A 24357-nucleotide genomic window follows, 5' to 3' on the forward strand; every position below is an offset into this window, starting at 1 on the left:
ACCACATCTTCTTCTTTATATTAAATGGAAACCTTGTGTAGATACAATTTGATATTACACAAATGTATTATGTTTGTTCATAATTTATTTGAAGGTTTGTCAAAAATTCTGTTAAAAATTTTATTGTTTTTTTCACAATTAATAGGCAAATGTGCATTTGAACCAAGCAGTTTAATATCTAACAAATGTTCGTATAAGTATTTTCAATTAGAAAGTTCATTATCTGAAAAATATGTAGTGGAATCAATATTATATTTTTTATAACACTGGGACAGAAGTACCCTTCTTGATCTTGCTCAATACAGAAACATTAATGTTTTTATACTCACATAAAACTTGGGATATTCTTGTCATGGAGGACTTCTGTTTCACATTCATAACACCATACTCTCATAGAACTCAAATTTATAGTCAAACTGTGTTTCTTGTCCTGAAAATTTAAAACATTTACATTACTTTTTTATTTTTATTTGGCTGTTTTTAAAAATACTTAAATAATAATGTATTTTGGACCAAGTGATTGATTAATATTTCTTAGAAGTAGTAATATTGACATTATTCCAGAGAGGACTATTTCATTCATCCAGAATCTGATAACAAAATACACATGTAATTGCTCAATTTCTAATAAAATTAATCCTAATCCATAGTCAGTTGTGAATAAAATATAGACTATAGAGGTTGGACCAAAATCATTATGGAGCGTTCATCATTATCTAAAAATTAAAAATATTAAATGAACAATTACAACAGACAGTAAAAGATCTTTGGAATGTGAGAGTAAAAAGAAAATACTACGATACTTTTCAATATTTTATTAATTTAAAGCATTGAAAGTACTATTTGGATTTAGATAATTAATTACAACCTTAGCATGAGCAGAGCTGTGATCTTTAGATGATTCTCCACAACCAATGTGTTGACAAGCTCCTACTAAGCACAGCCATAGATTGCTGACTTTCACACCGCAGGTAAAACATTCTTGTTGGGTCTACAAATACAACATTTTATCTGTACAACAGAATTGTATTTAAAATTAACATCATATTTTATATTAAGAGCATAACATACCCCTGCAAAAAAGAGCTCACCACATACAGCAAGATTAGAAAAGTCCAGGATTCATTAAAAAATAGACTGAACTTGTCATTTTCTAAACTGCTGATAATTAATTGAAAGTCATATATAATATTCACTGGCTCATTCTGAAAGATTTTCAAATAAAAAGGAACAAAATGATAAGACAAAGAAATATCTAATTATAATCATGTAAATTGAGGATTTCTTTTTTTATAAAGAACTGTACAATGTAACAAAATGTACACATACCATGCTGTCTACATGATCATATGTTTGTTCATATTTTGAGTTCCTGTTTCATTGACAACTAGCCTTTTTATATAATACACATAGCCATTTTGGTCTTATCAGCCACTTATACATGTAGATACATTTTGTAACTGCATGTCTGACAAGATACTTGTGAAAGACAACCAGGGTGCTGGATTCAGCTTACATGCATTTTGTTTATTATCAAGGTTACCTTGCTTTTCGTTCGAAGTTCCTCCCATGTAACACTATCAACTGAAACCACATGTGGACATCTTGACATTTTGCTAGACATATTTCTAAAATGCAAAAATTATGACAATAAGAAAAAAAAGGCTACCTGGATCTACATTTACATGTGTACTACTGTACAAGGGTTATGAAGAACTACATGTTTACTACATGACCTATTGCTATATACAATGTAAGATGACAATCAATGCACCAAAATTTTAGAAATACTTTTTTTTTTATCTATTGACGGCATAAAGACTTGCTTTGGATAGAAATTCCATTAACCACAGCTATATGTATTTATCAAAATTTTAAATAGTACACAGGATCTTCTGTCACCTTGGTTTGTTCAATAGCATACAAAATTGGTCTATTTACAACTAGAATATGGAGGTTTCATATAAAAAAAAATTGTCTATCTTGATTAACATAGTACTTTCCTAGCTCAACGCTTTAGTAACCCTTTGCCAGATTAATCTTAGTTCAGTGGGATTCACACTTCAGACAGCTATAAGTACATTGAGTTCTGGTTTACCAGGATCTGAATACCTCTTTTACATGTTTTATATTTCCCCGATGAAAAACATTGTAAACACAAGTTATCTTTCTATGTTTAAACCCCAGATGAAAAGTTAAACATAACGCTTCTTTTTGTCTTTTTGTTTAAAAACTGTGTCAAAATCAGATGAAATTTACAGAATTTACTCAAATTTGAAATCGGGCAGGGGAAAACAAATTTTGAAAGAATTTGGAAGAATTGTGGACAGACTAGTATATTTTCATTTACATAAAATGCTGTTTTTTTTGGTACCATAACACTTGGAATTGACATTGCTCATTGTAAGAAATTTGAACAACCTTGTTAAGATTTTCAAACTTTAGCAGTTTTGGGTTGAAAATGAGGAATTTGGGTATGGGTAAGAGAAAATGGAATGTCAATTTTTTAAGCAGTACCTCGAATGACCGAATAACACTGTATTTGTACTGACTCAGCCAAAGAAGTACTCCCCTAGCTCAACCACTTACAGTTGGCTGAGTATCTACTACATATACTAAGGTAAGCATGGTAAGGAAGTAAATTTATAAATTTGTTTTCAAAAACAATGTTGTAGACCTGGAGATATATAGAGGTAGTCTAACTAGTTCAACTACAATGTAAGTTGAGTAAGGGAGGATCTTCTTTGGCTCAATTGGTTAGAGTGCTGCCTTTAGATACCGAAATTAAGGGTTCGAATCTCACTGGTACCATTCATGGAATTTCACATCATTGGCCATGTTGGCGCTGCTTGCATCTGCTACTAGTACAAAAATTGTACATAGAATATTGCCTGGCAGTGAGATGTTAGAATTGGTCATGAGGTTTGACCAGTCGGTCATAGGATACCATGGCAATTCTAGGTGGCATGTAGGGAACTGACCAGAGGGTTTCCGAGTAGAAGTCTAGGAGTTGTACAGAAGTGGACCTGTGAGTTCCTCGGATGGATGGTACACAGCCCGAAAAAAGAAAAGGGGGGAGAGTGTTGTAGACCTGGAGATATAAAGGTAGTCTAACTAGTTGAGTAAGGGGAGATCCTCTTTGGCTCAATTGGTTAGATATTTTAATATTTTATTAGATTATAAACACATTCATTTACGATAAATATATAATGAGTAAACAAATGATATAACAAAAATTAACATGAAAAATAAGGTAAAAACAGTAGTTTCTTAAAAGTTATAATAACCATCTATAAGTATCAAAATAATTTATCTATAACATCTAAAAAAAAAAATTTTTAAATGGACGATACGTCTTTACAAAGTATGGCCGTTTTTGTACTATGGCCGTTTCATCCTATGGCCGTCATGGTAGTATGGCCGTTACGTCTTGCATCGGCTAGAGCGCTGCCTTTAGATCCTGAGACTGAGGGTTCGAATCTCACTGGTACCATCCATGGAATTTCGCATCAACAATTTGCCTTTGTAGCATTTTCTTTCTAGAGCTGTCAAATAGGCTGGGTGGGGTGTGCTATTATCCATACTTGAACCATTTTCGTAAAAAACCTCCATCATGTAGCATAAAATATAACGCAAACAAGTGCCTGATAGTGATCATGGTGTGACACTTCCACTGCCACTGGTTAGATGCTGTGCTTACTCTGATTAGGTCTAAGGCAATACCTGCTTCAATTTAACACATAATTATACATTTACAAAAATCGTCATATCTAAAGTTACAATTTATTCTGTCCTTCTTGTATCGTCCTATTATATTTTACGTACCAAGTATAAATTTCTTATGTCAATCTTCCTCGAAAGTCATGCCGGATATTTAACAAGGGTAGATAACTCTGCGTAGAAAAGGTGTGTTTGAACAGTTTTCTGTTATTAATCAAAGGCTGAATATTTTTTAACCTACATCAAGAAAAAAAGAAAGGCGTAAAAATATCTACTCAAATGAAAGAAACTTTTTTTTAAAGATAAAAGAATACCTTTTTTTTTATGGAAAAAAAAGTCGAGCACGTCCTACTATCCGTTTGGATTTCTCGGATTTTAACCATTATAGAAGAGTGCCACATAGCAGACAACATGTCATGCCACACTGCCTTACACAGCGGCTATCACCATCAGGTTTTGCGGTCATGGCAGCAAACAAACTCATCAATTACTGCCGATAATTTGATTTATCCATTATTTATAACGTAATATCTATTATTTCATTAAGTTTTTTATGAGTTTATTTATCTGGTTGTGCTCAGTCCTGAGTCAGGAAAAGTGAGGTATTCCCACAGGCACTTGTTTCTGTCAATATGGGGTTTACTATCCATACCCGTACTATCCTGTGTTCTGCAGCTTCTTGGGAGCAATTTACCTTCTCTACAGAGTGACTTCTAGAATAATAAAAACTGTAGTGGGGTTGCTTCCCCTCAGTACAGGTAGAACATATAAAGCCAGTCTTAATCAACTTAGCTAGAGAATCGATTCTTTGGCTCAGTGGGTAAACACACTGACTGTCACCCAGACGACTGTGGTTCAAATCCCGGTGGTGACTATATGAATTTGTAGAGTAGATACATGCTCTCCGGTTACACAGCAACACTTTATTTCAAGAGGGTATACAGTTGGCTCTATAACTAATAACTAATCTTCCCTGAGGCCCTTGTCATAGAAAAATCAGATCTAAAAAAGCAAACACAAACCACATCTTCTCTTATCTATATACATTACATACATCATGTACATTAGTACAAAAGGAATCGATCTGGGTCCCTCTGCCTGATTCACGTTTGACCTAGTTCCTGTTAGCTCTGATACCAGTTGGCACAGGGTCTATTTGTTCAGATTTTTTTTTATTATGGTTGTCTACTTGCATTATCATGATAATGTTTATTATTTGAACAGCTAGAGTATGGCAAAATTTGTTGAAACAATCACTGATTCACCTTATATTTGTTTTGCTGTAACCAAATAATTATTTTCCCATTGATTTGCCACATAGTAAGACTATACAAATCCTTAGTAGAATACCTGAATACAACGATGTATTTATAAAAATGAAGATGTGGTATGATTGCCAATGACATGAATGAGACAACTATCCACAAAAGACCAAAATGACACAGACATTAACAACTATAGGTCACTGTACGACCTTCAACAATGAGCAAAACCCATACTACACAGTCAGCTATAAAAGGCCCTAATAAGACAATTCAAAGGAGAAACCAACGGCCTTATTTATGAAAAAAAATGAACGAAAAACAGATATGTATTAATTGAGTTAGCATTTTAACATACGTAATAGCCTGTATTTACTTGATAACATCTATAAAAACATGTATGTTTTGTCTGTATACTCTGTTCTTAGTCCATGTAAAAGAATAAACTTACCTACAAATCCAATTAGGAGAAAATATAAAATCGGCGCAAATGAAAAAATGAAATCGGTGTAAATGATAGAATGAAAATTTTCAAAATTGGCGCAAATGTCATACGCCCCATGTAAGTCTAGCGATAGACTGGCCACTGTCCCTTGGTTGAGTCACCTGTCAGTTAGATCCCCAAGTATCTAACAGTGCTCTGGACCTTGGTGTCAGATTTCTGTCTGACACCTAATAAAACTTGTTGGTGAAATATGATGGGCATAATTTTCTATGCTCTTTAATATCATCACAAATTTGTGATATTTTTATGCCCCACCTACGATAGTAGAGGGGTTATGTTTTCTGGCCTGTGCATCCATTCTTCCATCCATCCGTCCGTCTGTCCCGCTTCAGGTTAAAGTGTTTGGTGAAAGTAGTTTTTGATGAATCTGAAGTTCAATCAACTTGAAGCTTAGTACACATGGTGCTTATGATAAGATCTTTCTAATTATAAAGCCAAACTAGACTTTTTACCCCAATTTCACGGTCCAATGAACATAGAAAATGAAAATGTGAGTTTCAGGTTAAAGTTTTTGGTCAAGGTAGTTTTTGATGAAGTTGAAGTCCAATCAACTTGAAACTTAGTACACATGTTCCCTATGGTATGATCTTTCTAAATTTAATACCAAATAAGATTTTTTACCCTATTTCACAGTCCATTGAACATGGAAAATGATAGTGCAAGTGGGCATCCATGTACTTTAGACACATTCTTGTTATTCTCTTGTTCAACTGTCATCCAGTTAGATTACTAAAAAATAGCTATTGACCTGAAACATCTTAATTTTCTCTTTAAAACATTGTCACATCTGGTTACTCTTACACACATAGCTTTGCTTTGAGAAAGCATGTAAACTGACAAGCAACAAATTGTCAGAAAGATACTATATATAAAATCGAAAAAGGAAATGGGAAATGTGTCAAAGAGACAACAACCCAACAATAGAACAGACAACAGCAGAAGGTCACCAACAATGCAGCGAGAAATTTCCAGAGGCGTCCTTCAGCTGGCCCTGTAACAAATATATACAAGTTCAGTGATAATGAACACCATTCTAAACGCCAAATTGTAACAAGAAACTAAAATAAGAAATAATACAAGACTAACAATGGCCAGAGTCTCCTAACTTGGGTCAGGCGCAAAAATGTGGTTTCATTTTTCTAATTCTCCTTCAATTTATCCCTGTCTGCACCCATTGTATAAACAAAAATTAATTATATTGTTGTTGGTTTGATCTCAGTTCTTCGTTGGTTAAAATACAATAATGATGTATAACTTTCTTGCTATCCTCTGTACTTCCTATTGAGATGGCATGAAAAAAGAGGACCATGTCTGATGACTTCAGATAGAAAGAACACATCTATTTGCAGCTCATTCGAAAAGAAGGAATAAGTTTGCCTGCATATATGATTTAAACAGATTCCACCACCAAATCTCAAATCTTGTGTACATAATACAATATTTATACACTCCGGACAGTTAAATTTTAATACATTTTAATACACTCGGCAAGCCTCAAATTTTAAATTTGAAAATTTAACTGTCTCGATTGAATAAATATTGTATCACATTGATGCAGTGGTAGAATCTATATTTAATCATTATTTTAAATCAGTTACATATTTACAGAGATGATGATGACACAGTACAAGAAATTACCAGCATGCCTGGCCAATCAAGATATGGAATTAATACCCTGAAGAATGCCTTAGAACCACTAGTAGCTAAAGGCCTTAAAACTGTACTGATATTTGGTGTTCCAAGTAAATTACCAAAGGTATGGATAATCCGTCTACTTTGGTCAACCCCTTCTTCTTTTTATTTAGATTTGTTTTGAATTGCAGAGCTGAGGTTCTGTTCCAGATATAATAAATAAGGATACATGTTATGATCAATAAGACAACTAACCATCAAAAGTAGATTTAAGTAGCTGTAGGTCACTGTACGCCCTTCATCAATAAGCAAAACCAATTACCATGATAACTGTATAGTTGGCTATTTAATGAGCCAACATAACAAAATGTGATACAATTTAAAACCAAAAAAAAAATGGCCTGATTTATGATAAAACAATTAAATAAATAACAAATATGACAGACATCAACCTATGACAACCACTGAATAGCAGGCTCCTGACTTTGGACAGGCACATATAGAAAGTGGCACGATAAAAACTGTTTGTGTAGATTTATAAAATGCATTTTATGTTTAAAAACTTTTTAAATTAGAAAAAATATTACAGAATCTACCTAGTCCATCAAAAATCATCCAACAGACTTTCTTTTTCCAATAGCAGTCCAAATCTTCGAACCTGATATAAGTTAATTCATTTTGAAGTGCCTATCAAATTGATGTATTGTTTTACTTCATTTCCTTCTGAATATGCACCAAATATTTGACACTGATCATTGCTGATTGTTAACTTATGTTCAGTAATACATTTTGTATTTAATAGTGTACATGGTATATTATAACTTTCTTTTAATGATAAATAGAGTGTGTTTTTGTTTTGATATTAATTCTTGGATATATTTTTGAACTGCTTTCAAAATCAAGCTAAAATGATAAAATGTATGTTTATTTACAAGGATGATTCTGGTTCAAGTGCAGATTCTTCAAATACACCAGCCATCATAGCTACAAGAAAATTAAGAGAATGGTTCCCTAGTCTAATGGTGGCATGTGATGTGTGCTTGTGTCCATACACCAGCCATGGACATTGTGGTATGTTGACAACATTATGAAATTCATTTTGTTCAGTCATTCTGATAAAAAAATAAAACTATTTATGGAGTTAAAGCTAATCATTTGATAGAAAATGGAGGATTGTCTCCCCTGAATCACTGTGATGCTCAATGATCTAATAATTAGTGTTATATATATTTAAAGCAAACAATTATTATTCCATCCATCTTGTATGGAAAAAGAGAATTTTATTTTGACTCTGGTAAATTAATCAATGAGTGATTGATTTCTCTAAGAAGAAATTTAAAGGTCCCAGTGAATAAACTACACAGCACAGAGAACAATAGCTATTTATTCACTAGCACAGGTGAACATACAAAAGTTTAAATACCTTGACCAGATAGAGATGGCACTATGGAAAACTTCCATTGGGTAACTTTGCAATACTTGATAGAGACATCCCAATTTTTTTCTGTATTCATCTTCTGAGAATTTACAGATCAAGTTTGAATTTTCAGTGATTATTGTGACCAAGAACCCCTCAAAAGTTTTGCATACTGATTTTTCTTGGAGTTATGCCCCTTGAATTGCAAAAGTATTATGAACAATGAACATCAATAAGTATTGATATGGCTACCAAGGACAGTGAATTGCTCATCCAGATATTTCAGAATGTCTTCATTCATACACCAACCAAATGCTGTACTGAAGGTTATCAGAATAATACTTTAGTGTAAGACTATAACATCCATATGTATGTAATACCAACATTTCACTTAATTTGTCAGTTCATTTCCATACTTTTGGAGGCTTTATCCACAAAAAGTTGACAATATAAAATACCTAGCTATTTCTACATATAAGGAATGTGTATAGAATTTTATTTATGGTAAGCATCAGTGCATGTGGGACAGCAACCCAATAACAAAAAGTACATGTACGGTGTACCCTACATCTATAGGCCATCAGTTGGTTACTGTTATATTGGAATCAAATAAAGCTTGACAGAGTTGCATATAACATTTGCACTTATTAATTTATAAGCAGTATTGTGGTTCAAATATTTATTTTATATTTTGTTGTAAAATTTCCATAGCAACTAAGACAGGAGTAAACTTTGGTTATATCAAAACTAAATAACTGATTCAGTGAATGATATCTCTCGATGCTACAATAACCGTTTAAAGCAGATGAATGATTTTTTTCAGGTATACTAAGAAAAGATGGAAGCATTGATAATGATGCCAGCATAAAAAGATTGGCTGAGATTTCTTTAGCCTATGCCAAAGCAGGTAACTGATTTTGTTATAATGGTGTACAATGATATGGGTAATACATTAAGATAAGTGTGTCTTTGGTTTTCAAGAATATATGTTCTTAAATGCTGTATATAATTGTTATATAAAGAGGTCTACATACATGACATACACTAAGAAAAGGATATAATACATCATATTTACAGGTAACTATATATATATATGGTTCCTTGACACCATTTGTGAGTATGGTCTTGAGGAAACGATGATAGTTCATAGGAAGTGGGCAATAAATGTCTGATCCGTGTTACTAGAGAGCCATATGGCTTACACATGAAAGACACCCTTGTAGATTGTGAAAATGTACAGGCTAATTTCCCCTACAAGGCAGCACTCGCACCTGCAAAGTAGAAAGGGATTGATATAAGTTGCAATGACTTGTTTTCAAATCCACTAAAAATAAATAGGTTTAAACTATTAGTAAGAAAGTAGCAACACATATTTATGTTTTTATCTTCAGGTTGTCAGATAATAGCTCCATCAGACATGATGGATGGAAGGGTTGGTGCAATTAAACAAATCCTTGCTGACAATGGTTTGGGAAATACAGTCACAGTAATGAGTTATAGCGCAAAATTTTCATCATCATTCTATGGACCATTTAGGTACAGTGTAAATAAATTATAATTAAGTCACAATTTTATGTCAATTTTTACATGTAAACCACTATGTCATGTAGACTTTCTATCTGCATTACTTCATCAGTCAAGTTTTGCTTTACGTTAAGTTTCAGCTATTGAAGGTGTGATTTAAAATGTTTTGGCTTGTGGCCTCAAGTATAGTTTGATTGACATTTTTTTAACTTATAGGCCCCCATAAGTTTTAATGATATTTGATGATATTTTGTTCGCTCTCCTGGTTCTTTGAAAGGCAAAGAAATAAATACTCTTGATATTTCTTATATAATGTTTTGTAAAACTGAAATGCTTTTTTTACTGATATCATTACAGCTCAGTTAAAAAAAAAAAAAATTAAACTTCTTAAATTAACAGTTACTTTGTTACAATTTTTAATTTGAATAGATATTATATATACATAATTTGTTGAAAAGGTTTTCACAGATAATTTGTTGAAAAGGTTTTCACAGATAAGTTGTTGAAAGGATATTCATAATTTATATTTGTTGTTACAGTTGACATTTTCATTTAATTTTTTTTTTTAATAAGGAACATTAAATTATTTTCATCATTGAACAATACAAAACCAAAGACAGTGGAAATTCTAGCATCCCATGGAGTCAGGACACTTATAATAAATAATTTTAAAAATAAATCATTGACTTTTTCAAAGTAATTTTATTTTTAAAAGTTCATGATTGTCTTTCAACATTTAATTATGTCTCACTTAATTTATCAACACATTATTAAAGTGTTAAATGTACATGGATAAGTGTGTCAGGTCATCTTACATTTAATTAATATTTCCATGCACTCAGTGGTTTGATACAAAAAAAAAACAGAAAAAAAATATTTGCACATTAAAAAAAAAAAGCACATATTAATCTCAAAAGTTTTGAATTTACCAGAAAAAAATATCATTAGATATCTCCATTAAAATATTAAAAATTCCACAAAAGATCCCAATAGTCAATTTAGATCGATATTCATGCAAAAATTCAAAGAAAACATCGGACTAAGAAAGACAACTCCAACTTATCCAGGGACACAACTTCCTATATGGTGATTGCATTGTACAGGTAAAAAAATGGCCGCCGCGGAATTTGTCAAACCATTTTCATTCGTATTTATTCTGACTTATAAGCTAGAATTTTCACTCTGGAGTTATTTTTTCTATAAAACTATGATAAAGGAACACTCGAAATTGTTAATTACCATTTTTATTGTTAATTTAGAAGATCGGAGGCAAAAATATAAACCGGTCACAAAAAAAAATTAGATTTCTCAAATCAAACGTCATTTTCTTTCCACAAAAGGTTAAAAAAAATCAAAAGTAGGTATTGTCATGTAAATTTATTTATATTGCAACACTCCTTTCATACTTAAGTGTAACAATATCGAGTTTGAAACCGATTTGATGAGAAACAACAAAGATACACACATTTTTTATTAAAACGTCATTTTTTTCCCATTCACACGTCAAATTAATTCAGGCCAGGCAAACTGCGCGCGGAAATTTGATCAGGTCACACAACGTCGCGGAAAAAATCAATTCAGTAAGGAAAGTGTTAAAGCAAGATTTTGTACAGTCTGATTTAAACCAGCTCCCACTATCCACTTGTTTTCTACAGACTGGATTTTGGTTCCTTTTATAATGTTTTTATTTTAAGTTACTTTACATGGTTCCTGTATAAATATGTTTGTACATTGTATTCTAAATTTAAATCGATATAAGGATTTGGTACCTGTGCACTTTAATACATTACTGTTGTTTTGGATGTCAGATGTTAATAAATATGTTTCAACATCATTTGGTCTTATGGAGAGTTTACTCATTAGCAAGTTGACCTTATTTTTGTAAACCGTTTCCAGTATGAATTGATTGAAGCATTGTTTGGAATGGGAGATAGAATAATAATTAAGACTTGAGTTTTGATTAAATCAGACAGACAGACAGACAGACAGACAGACAGACAGACAGACAGACGCTTTGGAAATAATTATTTTCTGTGCTATAATAAATTAGTTCCCTGTTAAATTTGTCTTTAAATTAGTTGCATTTTAATAGGCATGTAATTTTTTACATGTCATCAAAGATGTTTAATGTTGCTTTCAGTACCAAATGATTTTACTAGAGAATCAAAATGAAATTTTTTGTGCAGGTTCATGATATTGATTGATGGTTTGCTGTACGTCCAATGAACATATTTCATGCATATTTAGGACTAGTTAAAAATTAATGATTTATATGTTTAATGTAGTCTCTGTAAAATGGGTCAACCATGATCAAGGGCGAGAATTTTTACTGCTGTTGGACAATAAGAGTATATTGTATAGAGGCAGAAATTATCCTTTCAACTGACTACCTGGCCCCTACAGAACCCTGTATGAATTTTTGTGTAGAAAGTGTTCAAAAAAATTGTAGTTATGCCAGGTGTTAATTTTTTTTTCTACTTTTATTAAATTGTAGAGATGCAGCCAAGTCAGCTCCTGCCTTTGGTGATAGGAAGTGTTATCAGTTACCTCCAGGTTCATCAGGTTTAGCAGAGAGAGCTGTTGTAAGTCTGTTAATGACAAGAAACGTTTATGATATTGTAAAATACTTTAATGAGAAAAAGATGACTTGATTCAGTATAAAGAGTCAGAAAGAAAAAAATCAACATCAAAACCTTTTGCCAGAATGATAGGTTGCTGTTCTACATTTTTGTCTCCCCTAGACGTCTTTTTCCATCTTTTGCCTCTCATGCTACCACTTCATTTTAACTCTGGTGGATGGTTGTCTCATTGGCAATTATACAAAATCGCCACAATTTTTATATATAAAATAAAAAGCATTAATGTGATTTCTATGACGAACGATCCAAACTAAGAATTCAACAAAGATGTTAATGATGAGAAGTATTTTCCAAGGTTTAATATTTTATTCATATTAACTTTGATCTTGTTTTCTAGAAATCAATAAATGTACAGATTTTATCTTTGCTTCCCTAATTATGTGCCAAATCATGATACACACCATCCTATTCAGAATCAAGATATTCTATACCTATTATATAATTGTCAACTGCACATAAGAGTGATGTTACATTTGCAAGTACATTTGTGTATTAGTGGCGTTAGCATGAGTTAAGTATTTTAAAATCTGTGTATTTATTAGTCAAAATCTTAAGCAATAGAGTTTGATAAATAATTAAGATTGGTACAATGGAAAATGTTCATCCTATCACTTTTTATAATACTGAATTGCAACTGTAGTTTTGATAACTTTCAATCAAATTTGAAAAAAATATATTGTATTCATTACTTTAACAAAATTTCATTTAAAAAAAAAACTCACTTGTATAGCATTTATGTGGCATTGAAATTGCCTATCCTAAGTATGTGCAGTAATGATTTGAGTAGTCACATTTTCAGAAGTTTTATTAGTTGATTTTGAATATAGTTAGACAGGATCGGTGAATACTATAGGAGGATTGAAGTTGAATCCACACAGTGTCATTAGTCTTTAATTCTAAAGCCACAGCTGCAGTCCCTGGTGTCCAGAAAAATCCATCTTTAGTATAGCCTGTCAAATATTGCCAGTGTATGGAGTTAGAATTTTTCATGATATCTATTCTTGCTTTGGTGCTGTCAGTCATGATTGTTGCTATAATTTGATAATATCCTGGTACTTGGCAGGTAAATTTTCCTGTAGATTGGAAGGATGATAGGTTTGATACACCAACAGATGTTTTAATGTCTGGAAACTTGAGTGGTCCAGCAGGTACGCTAAAACCATAATCATAACAACCAGTGACCACAACTGAAATAAAGGAATGTACTTGTAAAGATATTCCTTTATTTTGGAAAGTTCTTTTAAGTTCAATTTGAAATTTGGCAAATATTTTTTTTGTTTTTGTAAAGAGGAACACTCACATTTTATGAGTAATAGGATATCTTTATTAGATATATCATGGGTTGCTTACAACGTCTTCATGTCCATTACGTAATGTTCACCTAACCTCAGCCTTATTCCACGGATCAGTGATCAAGACTGCCATCAGTGTTAGATCTAGACAATAACATCACAATAGGTAAATTTGAACTGATATTCATATTAAGTCTTGCTTATTATAACATCACAAAAAGAAATGAGAAGGTACATTTAAAACTAAACTTGCTTGAAAATAAAATATATATCAAACTACTTCTGATTTTCATAATGAATCATTGTTCTTAATTGGTTAAAATATATACTGTTTTGATTGATGAAAAAAGTATAGAATAACAGTTCATTCAGTAAGATGCTGAAATTACACAAAGTCTTGACAATTTTTAGAAGCAAAACAAATAATTTCTCAGGTATTTCGTGTTATGTTTTGATTAAATTCCTGGCAATTTTTTTTAAAGATGTTTATGATCTATTCTCATGACACCATTTTAATGACATTACAGTCAAATAATGTCATAAATTCTTGGCCAATCCCTGGAAGTTGTCCTTCTCATGCTTTACAATATGAGTAGATGTGGTATCATAGAATGATTAATTTTGGTTAATTTACAGGACCATAAAAACCTTAGCCTTTGGGACTGATATCCATATATTATTTCCCTTCCCAGATGAGTCTTGACATCTTAGGTCCACAGTCTATTTTCATTATATTTATAATGGCATTCATTATGCCATTATAAGGACTTAACTTTGAAAAGTATGTTATGATATAATTAAGTTGATGTATTTAAATTTTTGAATTGTAAAGAGTTGGGGGTTAATCAGGGTGTTTAAGGATATTTTTATAGTTATTTTGAGAAGTTTTCTTGTATTTAATCTTAACAAAACTAATTTGTTTTCATTATTTATCTTGTGGATCACTTGGCAAGGATAAAAATGAGTTATAATTTTGCTGAGTATTTTAAAAATTTGTATTGCACTTTACCTTTCTGTAATTGTTTATCCAAACTTTGCTGAAAAAGTAAAAATGATGAGTTGTGGTATCTTCCCATTTGTTCAATTTCATTCATGGAATGGTTGGCTAGTTTTTCATTTTCAATCCTAGACTCAGATGTCAGGTTGCGTAAAATTTGAAAATCTAGGTTCTGTTTCTGTTTAAGCATTGCTACAGATATGCTCTGATTCTTTTCAATGGTTTGAAATTGATAATTCATTTTCCTTTCTAGTTCAAGCTTTGATGATGTGGTCAGATTATATAAAGCTAGAAAGTCTTGGTTCCTTGCCTGCTCATGGCTGGTCAGTAAGTTTATCCTGGAATCAAATGTTTGTACCTGGGCTTGTAGTGTTTGGAGAGTTTTTAGCTGATTGATATTTCTAAGTTGCTCCAGTTTATTGATTTTCTCAGCAAGAGCAAGGGTTTCATTCACTGCAGAATTATACATTTGCTCCTTGACTTTTAGTTGAGCTTGGACTGCATTGTACTTCAATTCTAGTTCCTGGTATTTTTGCTCTAAGGTATTAATTGTTTTCCTTGTTTCGTTGATTTCATTGTAGAAAGGTTGCGCAGATAATATTTGTTCGATGATGTCAAACTTTTGTTGCAGTTGATTGGTTAATAAGTTAAGGCTCTTCTCATTCTGGTCACGGTATGCTTCAAGGTCATGATTGATTTTATTTTTGTCTTCATAATATTCTGCAGTTGTTAAGTATGTAGGTTTTACTGCAAGAGAAGAGGTATTCTTGTTATCCAGAAGAAAACCATTGGTATTTCCACATGTTCCACTCATCAACAATAGAATAAAAGTAACAATCATTGTGAAAAGAAGTTTTCAAGTTAAAAATAAATGAATGGTTAAATATTAGAAAATACAAAATCTTTATCAGTGTAGTTTATCTTCAAATTTGATGCACTTTGTAAATCGTATGATGGGCAAATATTATCCATTAAAGATAATTAGAAAGGGTTTACTTTGAAATATTTGTCAATATTAGGTCAGATTAGTTAAGGGTAATCTCATAATGATATTATTTTGTAAGCATATAAATTAACCATTTTGTATTACAGTCATGTTAAGAAGCAATCCATCTTTAACCTGTCAATTAGTTTTGATGACTTCATCAACAGGCTAATTATTCCTTTTCCTAGACTACTTTAGTAAATCTTTCAGAAGTTGCGTCTGTTTGAAACTTCTTTGACCTGTAGGATCTGAATATGGTCTAATTATAAAAAAAAATCATAATTATACTTTAGAAGAGAAGGGGAGCAATATTTCAATCACTTTGTCCATCTGTACATATTTTCCCAACAAATATTTTTGTAACAGTTTTCTCTTTGTTCTTTCTCTACATGTAGTCAAAAATATACAAACACTTGTGCAGAAAAAGAGTTTAATTATTACATCGGACCTTGACAGCTTAAGCTTATTTTCATGGTTAATTGGTCGATGATAAATTGTCATAATTTTGTCAGTTTAACAGATACTATGTACTATAAACAAGAAGTCAATTAAATTTGGTATATGGATGATTTTAAAGTGAACATGTCTGTCTGGCAGGGTTTGTATGTCCTTGACCTCATTTCAATGTTTCAATGGTCATATTTTGTGTTATGATCAGTTTCTCAGGCACTATTAGCAATATGACCACCATATTTGGTGTGTGGAATGATTGTTATGTGATGTGGCTTGGTTCATCTGACTGTGACCTAACTTTTATAGAACATTGATGATATTAAAGTTTATGTGATACTTGTAGTAAAATCTTCATATTACAAACTTTCAACATGGATTCAATGATAAATAAAACAGGCAAATATTTCAGCATGTGAACACTTGGGGTTTTCTTTGGTGGTACATGAATAACAAAAACAAAAATATTTTTACCTGTCAAATAGATTTAGGAAGATGTGGTATGAGTGCCAATGAGACAAATCTCCATCCAAGTCACAATTATAAAAGTTAACCATTATAGGTCAAGGTACTGTCTTCAACACAAAGCCTAGGCTCAAACAGACAGCAAGCTGTAAAGGGCCCCAAAAATTACAAGTGTAAAACCATTCAGAAGGGAAAACCAACGGTCTAATCTATAGAAACAACTAGAATCATTTGTATAAGACCGCATAAATTGACAATTTTTTGGTCTATATTGGTATGACATTGGCATCATGGTCGTCGTCATCGTCCAGCTTTGTCGTCGTCGTCCAAAGACATTTGGTTTTCGCACTATAACTTTAGTATAACTAAATAGAAATCTATGAAATTTAAACACAAGCTTAATGACCATTGGTCCCAACAGTTTAGGAATTAGGAGCCAAAAAGGGCCCAAATAAGCATTTTTCTTGGTTTTCGCACAATAACTTTAGTATAAGTAAACAGAAATCTATGAAATTTTAACATAAGGTTTATGGCCACAAAAGGAAGGTTGGGATTGATTTTGGATGTTTTGGTCCCAACAGTTTAGGAATAAGGGGCTTAAAGAGGGCCAAAATAAGCATTTTTTTTCGAGCCTGCAACTTTTGTTGCAGAAAGCTCGACATAGGGATAGTGATCCGGCGGCGGCGGCAGTGGTGTTAGCTCACTTTTTAAAAGCTTTATATTTTAGAAGATGGAAGACCTGGATGTTTCATACTTTGTATATAGATGCCTCATGTAACGAAGTTTCCGTCAGTCACATGTCAAATGTCCTTGACCTCATTTTCATGGTTCAGTGACCACTTGAAAAAAAAGTTTAGATTTTTTGTAATGTTGAATTCTCTCTTGTTATAAGTAATAGGATAATTATATTTGGTATGTGCGTACCTTGCAAGGTCCTCATGCCAGTCAGACAGTTTTCTCTTGACCTCGACCTCATTTCATGGCTCAGTGAACAAGGTTAAGTTTTGGTGGTCAAGTTCATATCTCAGATACTATAAGCAATAGGGCTAGTATTTCTGGTGTATGGAAGGACTGAAAGGTGTACATGTCCAACTGGCAGGTGTCATCTGACCTTGACCTCATTTTCATGGTTCAGTGGTTATAGTTAAGTTTTTGTGTTTTGGTCTGTTTTTCTCATACTTTAAGCAATAGGTCTACTATATTTGTTGTATGGTATGATTGTAAGGTGAACATGTCTAGTGGACAGATGTCATCTGACCTTGACCTCATTTTTATGGTTCAGTGGTCAAAGTTAATTTTTTCAGTTTTGGTCTTTTTATCAAATACTATACGTCATAGGTCAACTATATTAAGTGTATGGAAATATTTTATGATCTATATATTAGTTGGGCAGGTTTAATTTGACCTTGACCTCATTTTCACAGTTCATTGCTCAGTGTTAAGCTTTTGTGTTTTGGTCTATTTTTATTAAACTATAAGTATTAGGTCAACTGTATTTGTTTTACTGAAGCATTGTTAGCTGTACATGTCAGCCTGGCATGATTCATCTGACCTTGACCCCATTTTCATGATTCATTGGTCTTTGTTTAGTTATCTTGGTTAATGTAACGTTTATGTGACAGTTGTAATAAAGCTTTATACTTAGGACTATCAACATAATAATCAATGATTAGTAAAGAAGGTGAGACACTTCTGTGTGTGCACTCTTGTTTGGTTTACACACAATAACTGTAGTATAATTAGATAGAAATCTATGAAATTTAAACACAAGGTTTATGACCACAATAGGAAGGTTTGAATTGATTTTGGGAGTTTTGGTTTAAACAGTTTGGGAATTAGGGTCCAAAAGGGTCCAAATTAAACTTTGTTTGATTTCATAAAAAATTGAACTAATGGGGTTTTGTGAAATGCCGAATCTAACCGTGTATTTAGATTCTTAATTTTTGATCCCATTTTCAAATTGGTCTACATTAAGGTCCAAAAGGTCCAAAATTAAACTTAATTTAACAAAAATTATATTCTTAAGGTTCTTTGATATGCTGAATCTAAACATGTACTTATTTTTTTTATTATGGGCCCAGTTTTGAAGTTGGTTTAAATCGAGGTCCAAAATTAAACTTTTTTTGTTTGATTTCAACAAAAATTGAATATATGGGGTTCTTCAATGTGCTGAATCAAACCATGTATTTAGATTTTTGATATTCGGGCCCGGTTATCAAATTGGTCAACAGTTGGGTCTAAAGGGTCCAAAATTGAACTATATTTGATTTCTTCAAAAATTGAATTCTTGGGGTTCTTTGATATGCTGAATCTAACCATGTATTTAGATTTTGGATATTTGAATACCACAAAGGGATGGTAATAAGTGTCATTGGGAGTAATGGCTCAAACCGTTAAGGAATATGGTGCAAAAAAGGGGGAAAAGGGTTTCCAGGTTCATGGACAATTACTTAAGTACAAAACATAATTTAAAAGCAGTGTAAGGTTGGAAATTGAAACTCATTTGAATATGCCAATATAAAATGTTGCTGATGAAGCTTTTTGTTTATCTCACCTAAACTGCTTTTAAATTATGTATATTGGAAATTTGCAAATGAATTTAGTTTAAAAACGCCACTGGAAATTTGCCAATATAAAATGTTGCTGATAAAGCTTTTTTTTGTTTATTTTTAGCCATGATTATTGTAGTTTCAAGACAATAGATTGGAGTTATCTTTCTTTGTCCAGAATGGTTGTTAAATCACCTAAAATCAATGCTTTATGAAATATTCTTTGAAAATTGGAGTTTTCTTTCTTTGTCCAGAATAGAAGTTGAATCAACTTAAATCAATGCTATATACAATATACAATGCAATATTCACTTTTACTACAAACTAATAAATTAAAACAATCTTTACCATTCAGTGATTACAAGCACTTTTTTTTATATTTTATGATGAATTGTTATTGTTGCAAACTCCATTAGAAATTGGCAAGCAAATATTCAAGAGCATAGTGAATTGCTCAAAGGCAAAAAAATGTTCATTAGACCACATTTATTCAGTGTCAGAAACCTATGCTGTGTCAACTATTTAATCACAATCCAAATTCAGAGCTGAATTCAGCTTGAATGTTGTGTCCATACTTGCCCCAACCGTTCAGAGTTCAACCTCTGCATTCATATAAAGCTGCAACCTGCGGAGCATCTGGTTTAATTACTGTGTTTAATTGAAAGAGAATTATATTTGATTTTATGTGATCAACCAATATTCTTTCTCCATTCTAGGACCGTGATGTACAAGAGGGAGCAGATATTTTGATGGTAAAACCTGGTCTGGCTTATCTAGATGTGGTCAAGATGGTTAAGACAAAGGTAAATACTATTTTGAAAAGAGAAGATAGATAAATTAAATTACTTATTAAATGCAAACAGGTATGCAGGTTGCAATGTCTTTAAATTCTGTGATATTAGTGTAATATTTGCAACTGGACAATACAAACAAGAACTATCTTTAAAAAAGATATCCGACGTATTTAAATTTGAGTATATTTTAAAACTATCATTTCGATAATCGTCAAAAGCACAATGAATTAATGATGCAGGACCTCTTTAATAAAATCTCCATCTGAATGTTACTACAAGAAATACTTTACTAAGTCTACTAGTTATATTAAGGCAATAATATATAAGAATATTGTGATGACACCTAAACATTTTATTTGTCAAAAAATCTAGTGCAAATAAAAAGAAACAAATATACATTTACTACTGTTTACATTAAACTTAATTCATGTTTAACAAAGCTAGAAACTATTGGAAGTATAAGTATCAAGTATAAGTATAATCACAGAAAGTATTTTCGAGCATGCGTAGTCTGTTGCCATAGTGAAGCGTCCTTAAGTTCAAAGTGCAAAAACCGATACTATACTGACTACGTCGGAAAAATGATGAAATTCAGTGCTATCAAAGGTTAAGCACATTAAAGTATCCCAGTGTGACTATTGAATCATTATAAAGTAGATTGTACTCAAACTATTCAAACTAAGTGTAGTTGTACAAAATTTTGCGTCTCTGAATTGGGTTTTGATTGGCTAACATGTAACTCTTTATATAAAATGTTGCATACAGTTTTTTGTTGTTCATGTTTGTATTGATCTTATGGAAGACAATTAAAGTCTTTTACTAGCTGTTAATGCAGAATAAATAACTACAATTCCCTTAATCATATTAGGTATGTTTATTATGTTAAATAAATAGTGTAGAAGAGAATAATAATCAATCTTTGTTTTGTTTTCAGTATCCTAACCATCCACTTGCTATTTACCAAGTGTCAGGAGAGTATGCAATGTTATACCATGGTGCTAAGGCTGGTGCTTTTAATCTGAAGACCACCTTGCTAGAAGTTCTGACAAGCATGAGGAGAGCTGGTGCTGACATTATCATCTCATACTACACTCCAGACTTATTGGATTGGCTAAAGGAATGATCTTGTTTTTTTTTATTTTAAATTCCATCAAACAGCTGACAGGGACCAGGGCAATGTTAAACTTTGTCTGTCCTTAGAAATACAATAATCATCAAGACTTTTTCTATCATGCCTACAAATGTTGAATGCGTAACAGACACTTTAACGTTTTGTCCTGGTAGACATACTATTGGGTGAATAAAAACTCTTCGACTTAAGATCATACTTATCTGGACTTTTCTAATGTTTTTCTTTGAATATTTTCTCAATGTTAGTTATATAGTTGCATGTTTATTTTTATACTACATGTATAACTAAATAAATAAATAAAGTGTTTGTTGCACTATAAACAGTCATCATATTAACAGTAGGTTGACATTCCAATATAACTTTCTAACCTAAGCATGTGCGCCAAGTGTAAATTTTTGCAGTTTTCTTATGTTGCTTACACAAACCATTCTTCATGCTAAATGTGGAATCATGTACACACAAGTGTTCTAAGTTTTGTTAAACATATTTTGAGGCGTCATATTTAAAGCTTTTATTTCATTAATTTTGTTTAGAAAAGAAATAATGTGGATTGAATATCTATTTGAGTCAGGTAGTTATGAACACTTTTTTCATTCCTTTTTGAATTTTTGAAAATTTATTTGGAATGACCAGAAGTTCTGTCCTATTGGTTACTGATAAAACCATTTTGCTCCAGTGACCAGGAACTAGAGACTGAATTACCTTCCTCTACCTGGTACATTTATGTAAACTTTGTTTTCTAGTGAAATAGAGTTTTTGAGACTCATATAAAAATATGGACTATGCACTTTCTGCTGATAATGAATGCAACTACATCAATAGGAAAGGAATCTAAGATATATTATTGTTCAAAACATTTTTATGCCCCACCTACGATAGTAGAGGGGCATTATGTTTTCTGGCCTTTGCCTCCGTTCGTTCGTCCTCTTCAGGTTAAAGTTTTTGGTCAAGGTAGTTTTTGATGAAGTTGAAGTCCAATCAATTTGAAACTTAGTACACATGTTCCCCATGATATGATCTTTCTAATTTTAATGCCAAATTATAGTTTTGACCCCAATTACATGGTCCACTGAACATAGAAAATGATAGTGCGAAGTTCAGGTTACAGTTTTTGGTCAAGGTAGTTTTTGATGAAGTTAACGTTACATCAACTTGAAACTTAGTACACATGTTCCCTATGACATGATTTTTCTAATTTCAATTCCAAATTAAAGTTCTGAACCCAATTTTCACGGTCTACTGAACACAGAAAATGATAGTGCGAGTGGGGCATCTGTGTACTATGGACACATTCTTGTTATTTTTCATCTAATATTTGGGATTTTCGATTTTGGATTTAAATTTAATTCATAAATAAGGTGGTTCAACAGTGCTGGTACTAAGTATATTAAATCACCTTTGTTTCAATATAAACATTTTAGGTGTTAAACAATGAAGATCAGGCATTTATCATTGTTAGGTGCATCTCTGATTACTGTTAGATTTGAATTAATAGCATGATAGATTTTTTATTATAAGATTTACTCTATTTTATAAAAAATTATTACACTGACTGTTGTTGTATATATGATCTGTTATGACATCTGTATGTCAACTTTTTATTTACAACAGTTTAAAGTTTGTTGTAACTTTGTTTAAAATACGTATCTGTGAAAGTAATTGTTTATTTATGAAAAAAGTTAAAAGATTTTTGTATTTTTTATGATCCAATTGTATGAAGAAATGAATAAAGCATATTGTTCATTATGACAATTCATGACAGTTACAAAGAAACTTTGTGTTCCATAACGATATAAAATGAACACTTTATCCTACTAGCATATCAATACCGGAAATCTGACTTTCATCGATCAAAAATATTTTCTATGAGAATTAAAAGATCAAAATAAACAGTCATCCATCATCTCTTTTACGTATACCTCTTTCTGTAACTAAAGTTCTTAACTGAAAATTACATTTTATAAATTTGGTATGTCCCAAGTGCTTTATGGATTTACCTTCATCAGGAAAGCTCACAAAAATACTGAACTCCGAGGAAAATTCAAATCAAAATTTAAAGTTCTAATCAAATGGCAAAATCAGGATAAAACACATCAAACGAATGTACACTGTCATATTCCTGACGTGGTACAGGCATTTTCTTATGTAGAAAATGGTGGATTGAATCTGGTTTTATAGGGCTTTTAAACCTCACATTTGTATGACAGTCCCATCAAATTCCATTATATTGACAACGATGCTATTGAATCAAGGGTTCTAAATGATTAAGTTGATGTCATTTCTGGGTAAATTTTACAGATGCTCTGATTTGGGTGAAAATTGTGAAATATCTGTGTTACATGTGGCTACAAATATGTTCCATCTGTATTGCCTCAATCTTGTCCTCTTGATATTACCAAAGTTTTACTTGCCATCAACATATGGCAGTATTGGAACAGAAACTTCCCATCCTTCTAAAGCATTTGAGTCTGACCTTCTTTTTGAAGGGGATAAATGTCGCTCAATCTTAAGTCTTAATTGCCATGTTTTGTGGAGATTTGGTCTTTTTGGTCAAGGTATTGTTTAATTTTCGGAGGAGTCTTCTATATCTTTTTAGTTTATTCATTATTAAACAAACTGTTATGTCACTCTTTTTGTAATTTTAATAGTATAATGCAAACATTGAAGTAAAAAGATCAACATTTATTTTATGTAAACTATGCAAAACATTTTAAATCTATAAACCACGACTAAAGGTGAAGGGTCAAAAACCTTTATTGGTGTATCTTGATTAACTTATACATAATAGCTGCAAAACATGTTGATGACTATGACTAAGTTGGCAGAGCTAAATAATCTACATGGAAATGAGATGTACCAATGCTAATACAACTGTATACCAAATTTCATTAACTTACCACTAATGTTCCCACTTTTACTGACCTAATTACAAAATAAAACATGTACAGTAATCAAAAGTTTCCAAGACACTAGACTAAGGGGCTGAGCCAAATA

At 31.9% G+C, this 24357-nt stretch overlaps 2 protein-coding genes across 2 annotated transcripts in view; one reads left to right on the forward strand and one right to left on the reverse strand.

The window, feature by feature from the left end:
- Nucleotides 1–3898, reverse strand: part of LOC134708071 (ubiquitin carboxyl-terminal hydrolase 20-like) — a 46921-nt gene extending 43023 nt beyond the window's left edge. The window contains exons 1-4 of the mRNA XM_063568369.1: nucleotides 3826–3898; nucleotides 1544–1628; nucleotides 869–991; nucleotides 330–430 (exon numbers count right to left, since the gene is read on the reverse strand). Coding sequence (XP_063424439.1) covers nucleotides 330–430; nucleotides 869–991; nucleotides 1544–1624 — 305 coding nt within the window. The 5' untranslated portion in view covers nucleotides 1625–1628; nucleotides 3826–3898. The remainder of the gene's footprint in view (nucleotides 1–329; nucleotides 431–868; nucleotides 992–1543; nucleotides 1629–3825) is intronic.
- A 189-nt stretch (nucleotides 3899–4087) lies between these two features.
- Nucleotides 4088–22915, forward strand: LOC134708072 (delta-aminolevulinic acid dehydratase-like). Its single transcript, XM_063568370.1, has 8 exons — nucleotides 4088–4244; nucleotides 7096–7243; nucleotides 8055–8190; nucleotides 9360–9443; nucleotides 9928–10072; nucleotides 12555–12642; nucleotides 20154–20240; nucleotides 21166–22915. The coding sequence occupies exons 1-8, from the start codon at nucleotides 4132–4134 to the stop codon at nucleotides 21352–21354; spliced, it is 990 nt and encodes a 329-aa protein (XP_063424440.1). The 5' UTR covers nucleotides 4088–4131; the 3' UTR covers nucleotides 21355–22915.
- The last annotated feature ends 1442 nt before the right edge of the window (nucleotides 22916–24357 follow it).

This window comes from Mytilus trossulus, chromosome 2 (assembly GCF_036588685.1).
Source record: "Mytilus trossulus isolate FHL-02 chromosome 2, PNRI_Mtr1.1.1.hap1, whole genome shotgun sequence".
Lineage (NCBI taxonomy): Eukaryota > Metazoa > Mollusca > Bivalvia > Mytilida > Mytilidae > Mytilus > Mytilus trossulus.